This window comes from Limulus polyphemus, unplaced genomic scaffold (genome assembly GCF_000517525.1).
Source record: "Limulus polyphemus unplaced genomic scaffold, Limulus_polyphemus-2.1.2 Scaffold7121, whole genome shotgun sequence".
Classification (NCBI taxonomy): domain Eukaryota; kingdom Metazoa; phylum Arthropoda; class Merostomata; order Xiphosura; family Limulidae; genus Limulus; species Limulus polyphemus.
This window is the reverse complement of record NW_013672731.1, coordinates 9,405-18,530: the sequence shown is the minus strand read 5'-3', so window position 1 is coordinate 18,530 and position 9,126 is coordinate 9,405. Positions and strand designations below refer to the sequence as shown.

The window sequence follows — 9,126 nt, the reverse complement described above, 5'->3', positions numbered from 1 at the left end:
AAAGTATATGTATGTTTTAAATACCAGTTTATACACGTATGCAACATTTTGGTGTATACACTTACAAAAGTATATGTATGTTTTAAATACCAGTTTATACACGTATGCAACATTTTGGTGTATACACTTACAAAAGTATATGTACGTTTTAAATATTAGTTTATACATGTATGCAACGTTTTGGTGTATACACTTATAAAAGTATATGTATGTTTTAAATACTAGTTTATACACGTATGCAACGTTTTGGTGAATACACTTACAAAAGTATATGTACGTTTTAAATATTAGTTTATACATGTATGCAACGTTTTGGTGTATACACTTATAAAAGTATATGTATGTTTTAAATATTAGTTTATACATGTATGCAACGTTTTGGTGTATACACTTTGAAAAGTATATGTACGTTTTAAATACTAGTTTATACATGTATGCAACATTTTGGTGTATACACTTACAAAAGTATATGTACGTTTTAAATACCAGTTTATACACGTATGCAACGTTTTGGTGTATAAACTTAGAAAAGTATATGTACGTTTTAAATACTAGTTTATACACGTATGCAACATTTTGGTGTATACACTTACAAAAAGTATGTAATTATACACTAACTTATACATGTACGCAACATTTTGTTGCATACATGTTTACAGTAAACGTTTAATGTATTTTGTGCTGATACTACTTTATATCAACAATGTAGCACAGCGTTTAGTTGTGACGGTGTAAAGAAATTCTAGAACACGTGCATATATTTTCATTTCAATACATACACAAGCTTATTACTTACTGATTTATATTATCCTAGTTACTACCTTCCGATTGATTGGTTGTTAGAATTTGTTTCGATCTATCGATCACTGTACCGTCTGCTTAATGTACGCCTAGTTCAAACCGGTTGTGGCGTATATCAAAGTTGTATCATCGGAAGGGATTTTCGGAGTTAAGATATATCATCCAGTAAATATGAATTTACAGATGGGATGGAATGTTTTAAAGTAAAATTACAAAAATAAGAAAACAGTTAATAACTACACTAAGCACGAAGTAATTAAAGGCAAGCAGGGGTGGCCAACATTTTTTAGTAGTTGTGCCAATTTTAGTATTAAGTGTCGCTTCAAACCAAAGAAATAGCGAAGTCGTTATGATTCAAGCAGTCAAATTAAATAAAATAATATTATGTGTATTTTACTAACATGGTGTGTAAATTCGAACTAAAAGTTATTTAATAACATGTAATATTCTTTCTAAATGACAAGACAATCCGTGGTCTGGCCACCTCTTATTTCGTGTACCAACTGCTCGACCTCGATTCAGAGGGCTATAAACAGTGCAAACAGATAATTTAATACAAAATACACTAAAACTAAAAGCGCGATACCTCCCGTTCCTAATAACTTTACAGGGAAAACAAAAATATTTTTATTTTATACTCTTTGTTTCCTACAGTAAACATTTGGTTAAACACAATATAAATTCATACTCACTCGAGTATTGTCGACATACTGTTTTAAAACAATCTCTATAAGTGTCGATATTACTACGATAAATAAAAACAAAACATTGCCACCGTAGAACTTGTAATTAGCGAAAACAAAACTTAAACCACTCTTGGAACCCTCCGGTGTTCGTAGGCTCGTGATCAACATGAGACAGGTAAGTCAGCTCTGGTATTTAATCAACGCCACCTGTCAGACTACTTGCAAACTAGTTTTAAAACCCACGGTTCACAAAATTGAATAATATCTCAATCTGCATATCTTTCACTTCCTCTGCCAGCCAATTTTCAACAAAATCTGAACGTACAATTATATTACTGTGAGTAATAAATAAATATAGCTTAATTGTAAATTTAAAAAAAACATACATATCGTTCATTTGAGAATATTACGGGTTCCGTTCTGATTCAGTTAGACGTAAAACTTGTGTCTATTAACTTTATTTATTGTTCATGACAGTGACGCACGACTTGAGCCATAAAACAAGCGCCTAATCTAGTTCAATCTATTCTCCGAAAACTTTTATGTGCGTCGTTTAAAAATGATGTACGATCAGATGCATGATTTAAGCTGGAATACAGGCACTGAGGGTGATTTAGAGTATTTTTAGGTTATTTTCTTCGTAAAGATAAAAGGCAAGAACTGCTGTTGAAAGTGAAGTATTGTGAGGATATCTCGCCATTTTCAACATATTACGCAGTGGTTTTCAATTACCTTGTTCAAATATAAACAAGAAAATTAATTCAAAACACACGTTTTCCTTTACGTTGTAACAAGTCCGTATTAAATTGATCTAGATTAAAGTCTAGGAACTAGTTTTAAAAAAAGGCTTAGAAATCAATTCCATTTTCTTTGCAAGGCTGGCAGCACAATGTTGAGACAAGCGTAAAGAGGCAGCAGCGCCCTCTATAACAGTGCCCGGTTTCACAACTTGATATTTATCATCAATTTATCCAGCATAAAAGTGGCAGCCATTATTCAGTAACTTCCTTGGAAGAAAAGGCAGAATAAAACAAAGTTTTCATGCCTGTCTATTCATCTTTCATAAAAAATAATAATAATATCAATTATATAATTATGCCTTTTTTAACGAAAAGTCTATTTCACTCTGGCCAATAACATTTGGTTGCTATCAAGTTGTATAGAGAATCATTTTTGGTTTGTTTTACATTGGAATGATATTTTAAGAGCCCCAATTGACAAATTATTAAAAATACATAGAAATGGTTACAACCTTCGTGATAGTTAGCAATTTACAACGGAGCAAAAACTAAAGTATAATGTATTGTGGAGGCAATACCAATAATTACTGTAATTTTGGACAAAGTTATTACTGTGTAACACATGTTCATACTTCTGTGTATGATAAACTTACTGTTTGTAAACACACAAGCTCTACAGCTCATCACCATCATCTCTGTCGAATTCTACATCAGCACAACATCCACAACTACATCTTCACACACAAAGCTCTATTATATTGTTACAAGCACGTGAGCTTTGGCACCACATTTCACTCCTGCAGTAGCAACAGATTGCACAGTATAGAACCAAGGTTTGCCACTGTGATATGTATTGAACTGTTTCTACATTGTGAGACCACAATTCATCCACGCAAAAAAGTGTGCCTGAAGAGAATGTGAGACATTTGTTTCCAGTGTTCAAAGTGGACAAGTATTCAACCATTAACTTCCTCGTGGTCAGATTTAAGTGATGGAGCCATCTCGTGGCTTGCAGGTGTAATTGACGGATAACAAAGGTGTACTACTGAGATTTTCTCTGGCTTTTCTGTACATCAATCAGACATGAATGTTCAACAAGATGGTCATATTTTTGCTGCTCGAGAGAAAATCGTTTAGAATACCTGGTAATTTTGTAGTCCTTCTTTTGATTCGAATCCCCACAGCTCTCCACTGACTTCATCTTATCCCTTTCTCCAGCTTTGATTGACTCACTAACGTCACATTTGTAAGATAGAAGATGAACCTCATTTGCATGCTGGAATCCACAAATATTTGTTGTGCAAGTGAATCAAAAAGATCCCCCAATGTCATTCTTGTTTCCTTGGTTATGATTTGTATGAGTGCCAGTAAATCAATGGTGTATGCTGACATCATTTCTGGATTTGGAAGTGCATTCATGATCTGGTTTGGCTTGTTATGAATTTTCGCGCAAAGCTACACGATGGCTGTCTACGCTAGCCATCCCTAATTTAGCAGTGTAAGACTGGAGGTAAGGCAGCTAGTCATTACTACTCATCGCCAACTCTTTGGCTACTCTTTTACCAACGAATAGTGGGATTGACAGTCACATTATAATGCTCCCACAGCTGAAAAGGAGAGCATGTTTGGTGTGACGGAGATTCTAACACACGCCCCGCAGATTGCAAATCGAGCACCCTAACCACCTGGCCATGCCGGGCCCATTCATGAACTAACATTAATCAAAGTCTTTTAATAGAATGCTCCTCGGGGATTCCACTCATTGTTAATGAGATAAATTAATATGAAATATCTTCTAGTTATAACTTGATAAGTACTGTATCCAATACAGATATTGGAGGAAATTTATTGAAAAGATACGACACTACCAAATCCAGTTCCAGAATTTAGTTAGCCAACTCAATAACAGCACTCAGTTGAGAAACCACTGGCCTATGATGGAAAGGTACTTTGTGAGGCATCTCGGGTTCAATTCAAAATAACTTCCATAGTGAATGGACGGAATAATGAAAATCATGATTGAACTTTGTTGAATATACGGCAACTGCCTGTTGTAGAAACACAAGTGTAGAGGATGACGTTTTGAAAGTCTTCCGCCGTTCGTCTTCATGAATACTCTATCTAAACAATCTATCAAAGAATGAAAATCATATATTCATCTTGCTGCCTATTTAAAAGGACCAGCTTTGACAACATGAAGTAAACTTCTAGCTGAAAGCCATAACAACTATTAAGTAGGGTTAGCCTCCTTATCCAACAGATTTGAAATAACACACCAGAAAGTTTGTTTGTTTGTTTGTAATTAAGCACAAAGCTATACAAAGGGTTATCTGTGCACACTAGAAAGAAGAATCCAGAGTGAAGTTTTGGAAAAGGATATGGAGAAAAGAAGAAACCTTGGCTGAATTTGCAGAAGATTTGAAAAGGCTTACCCAGTTATCTTACCAGGATGCTCCATATGAAATGAAGAATTTGTTGGCATGTGACCAATTTATAGATGCCATAACAGATGAAGATATGAGAATTAGGTTGAAGCAAAGTAGGTGTACATTTCTAAAGGATGTTCTTCAGTTGGCAATGTAACTAGAATCCATTAAAGTTGCAGGAGTATCTTGGCGAAATGAAAGACCCAAACAGCTAGTTACAGAGAATAGACGAAATAAACCACAAGAAAATAGGCGTTTTAACTTGAATGGGCATGTTGCAAGGAACTGTAGATTAAAGCCTGTATAGAATAAGAACTCCTCCTTCCAGAGGATACTAGAAAGAGAGAATTGTTATAATTGTAGGAAATATGACCATTACGACCTAGACTGGACGAATCAGCAGCTATTATTAAGCCAAGGAGACAGTATCCAAGGATGTCTCAGAGATCAAATGAAAAACAGAGAGCTAACCAGTCATCAAAAAGAGAAGAACTAGCTGGATTTATGGGGCAAAGTTCAGCAAGGAATACTTCATCTATCCCAAATGATAAAAGAAATTTCTTATTTGATAAAAACTTGTCCATTGATTCATTGATGGAAAATCTTGCAGTATGTTGAGTTATGCTGGTTCTACATCTACAGTGTTTTGACCCAATTTGTTAGTTAAAGGTGGGAAAGTACCTCCAAAGATGAAGAAAGAAGAAAGATTAACGTGAGCAGCAAGTGGACATAAATTTCCAGCAAAACAAAGTTGGAAACTACCCTTACTGTATGAAGCTTTTATATATCTTGTGATTTATGTGTAACTGACATCAAGGAAGCATGCGTATTGGGAATTGACTTCATATGAAGATGTGGATGCGAGGTTAGGCTATCTTCAACTGGTTTCTCAGTATATGATCAGGAAATCTCTATTTTCTACTACATGGCAAATACTATACCGGAGGTTGAGCTTCCACTTATGAGATGCAGTTATCATTGTACCACCAAGAAGTGAAATACCTATACAAGAAGTTAGTAGAAGTAAATCTATATTTTGTGACTAGGGCATAATGGAACAAAACACTCTGGCATGTCCTAAGGGATTGGTGGTTGAAGAGTTCTCTTGGATCTGAAAAGTGCAATGTCATACATGATTTTACCAGAAAACACTTAGTAGAGTGTAATAAAATGAAATGCTGTTACGATGTTAATGCTTATTGGACTGGATTTTATCGAGGTGACTTGGTATTGCTGAACAATTATTGTCACAAGAAAGAACAAACCTCAAAGTATAATAGGTGTTGAGAAGGACAGTATGTTGTACATAAAAGAATCAATGGTGTAGTTTACCTAATCCAGAGGCAGAGGTCAAAGGTCATCCTCCACGATCAGCTTTGGAAGTACACTGGTGAGAGAACAGCCAACTGGGTAGCTCAAGAGAAGAATTTATCTGCAGAAAGTCAACCTTCCAAGGGTTTCATCTTAAGACCACTTCCAAAGTATAACTTAGGAGAGAGCTAACAGTAGAAGCGCTCAACTACCTATCAAAGGAGAACTCCCACAGTGATATGACAGCAAGTGATGACAATGCCCAAGAAGCCGTCCTGTCTTTATTCAATAAGCCTTGGAAAAGAAGATTACTAATATGACTTGGTGAATGGACAGTTTAGTGTAGTGTTTTATTTTTGTATCAATGTTATTCAAGGGACTTCACAACCCAGGAAGGGGGTGGTGTTGTAACCTAAATTTTCAATTTGTTAGCTAGAAGGCACATAACGTTAAGGCCTACTGAATTCGACTATAATATAGATGAGAACATTAATTATAAATTCAAACATGCAGTCAGTTAGAGTGCTAGTCAGTCAGTGAAGTATTCATTGAAAAGTTTTTAAGTAGTGATTGAGAATTTGGTGAGTAATCAGTCAGTCACTTCAGGATCTTAAATTTATTGCACCTATTCTCTTATTCAGTTACTCAGCAAGTTAAGTATCAACCAAGGTTCATTAAGTATGTCTTGCAGTTTATATTGAAACGTTGTTTTTGAAGTTAGGCCTACATAAGTGCAGTTAGTTGCGGAGATTATGTTGAAAAGTTATTAGTGACTTCGGCATACAACTTGGGTCAATGTGAATATAGGCAGTAGAAACGTTATAAAAAACTAATCTGTTATCATTACGTGGACTGGATTTCGCATTATTTTTACCAAGTAATCAAAAAAGATCCTGCTCAACGATAGAACTCATTATAACAGTTACTCATATACTGGAGTTATCACGTTACACTTCAACTTACAGTATCACATACCCGACTATAAGTACAAATTCTTGTTGGTTTGTTATAAATCGCAATTTTAAATATTTTTACCTTTCATTATATGTTCTGAATTCTGTCCTCTATATAATACCAATAGTACAAGATCATGAATTAGAGGTATTATAACTTAGATTATAGAATAGTCTCTATCAATTACTGTCAACAGAATTATTTAATCATTACTAAAATATTGTTGCTTTTTTAACGCTATTACTAGTATTAGACGAGTTTACTTAAGCCTTAAGGCTCTTTGAATGTATTTTTTCTACTAAAATACAGTTTACTGCATTCATACTTGTTTTTTAAATATCCACAGTTTATGTATTAAATAAAGAAATTACACTTCTGGTATGCTAATTTAAAAAGTGAGAAAAATTGCGAAATGCCATAAATGAATAAATAATATTTTTGTGAAAGTTATCAATCTGACTAATGTTATATCAAACAAAAGGAACTAAATTTATTTTGGTTTTTACTTTGAAGTTTGTTCGAGCAGTTAAACCTAACCTACCTTTTCAACACACGTTCTTCGTTTGTTGTCTGACCTGGTCTGAGAGGTGTTGTAACAGGTGCCATTTTAACAACTTATGGGTATTTCAGATAACTAAAAAAACAAGAAATGTTTAATTTAAACCTGACTACAGCATCCAAGTAACCATAGGATATTTACTAGGTACTAAGAACACAGTCGCCAACCATTATTACAGTCGGACATAATACAGTAAAATTAATAATGTCAAGGACAATTTTGACAAGCCCAACTTTAATTTCGAAACTGCGCAAACAAGTTTAGCGCGTCCAGGTTAACACGTGAAATCTACGTTACTCAGCCTAAGGACAAATTTACAGTTTGGCATAACAGAGTACGTGACCTTTAAACAATATGACATACAATATCTCAGGTGAAACCAATAATATATTATTTCAGTCGTTTATACTAGAATTTACTGAGTAAGCATTTCCGTAAATTATAAAAACATTTATAAAGCTGTTCATCGAAAATAACAGACTATGATATCGTTGGGCGCGCCATCTCAACTGTATAAGTTTGTTATTAATTATTAAATATATTCAACTATTTTTGTGGTAAATAGTATTAGGCTTATTGCATTTTAAACCAATGAATTCGTAATTTGGTCCTTAACATTTTTCTGGGTTTAAAACCACACTATGTCAACATGTTCATTTCACTCAATACCAGAGTTTGAAAGTCTGTTTATTTGTTTATTGCGTTTCTTCACCTAAACGCGAATATCAACAAATAAAAGACAAAGTAGGCCTTTTGATTCGCTATTCCTACGCTACAACAGACTAGTTTCACCGAATTCACGGCTTGCAAGTGCTGCTTCGTTTGTTTGTATTAAACCTACACAATGGGCTATCAGTGCTGTTCCCACCCAATTTTTAGAGTTATAATTCCACAGACGTACCACTGAGCCAGTTATTTGGAATAGCGAAACAAATAATTAAAGTACGTTAGGTTTAGTTGTAATTTAAAATACTTTGGGTGTTAATGGTGAGTAAAGGGCTATACATCTAAAACAAACACAGCAGTGATCGGAGAGCTATTTATTTTTGTTACTTTTGGTTTAATTTTGTCGGTGCCATTAAGAACCACTTCGTCTTTTAATTTGATTTGTTGTTGTTGTTGTATTTTGTAGGTGTCATTAAGTACGACTTGCATACAAATTAGTTATGTGATAGTTGTAAAAGTCTTGAGCTGTAATATGATTAGGTTTTATAAATATATATTGCAAGTTTATGATTGTAGTCGTGGAATAATGTCGGTTAATAATTACGTCTTTTTATGTGTGTGTTTTTTAGCCTAGAGGGAAAAATGTAAACTTTTTACTCAGTAAAGAGTCTTAAAATAAGATTCTGGTTTTGTGCTTTAATATTATCACTGTTTAGGCATAATATATATAATTAAAACGTTTTAGTGAGTTGTAAAATAGTCTAGCTAGGTACAAAACATTTATGGTAGCTGTAGATATAACTTACGTGTTTTTATTCTCTGAATAATTATAGCTTGGTTTAACTTAACCTTAAGACTACTAGTATGAGGAGGTTCGCCGAAGCACTTCGTGACGTAGTTCTGGGCATGCGCAGTGAATTGGTTGGCAAGACCTTGTTTAAAAATGGCTGACTAGTATTTAATCGTCAGTCGTGTTTTTATGG

At 34.2% G+C, this 9,126-nt stretch overlaps 1 protein-coding gene across 1 annotated transcript in view; it reads right to left on the bottom strand.

Moving 5' to 3' along the window:
* Positions 1 to 7,696, bottom strand: part of LOC106474363 (uridine-cytidine kinase-like 1) — a 25,750-nt gene extending 18,054 nt beyond the window's left edge. The window contains exon 1 of the mRNA XM_022402674.1: positions 7,460 to 7,696. Within this exon, the coding sequence (XP_022258382.1) occupies positions 7,460 to 7,524 (65 nt within the window). The 5' untranslated portion in view covers positions 7,525 to 7,696. The remainder of the gene's footprint in view (positions 1 to 7,459) is intronic.
* Positions 7,697 to 9,126: the final 1,430 nt, after the last annotated feature.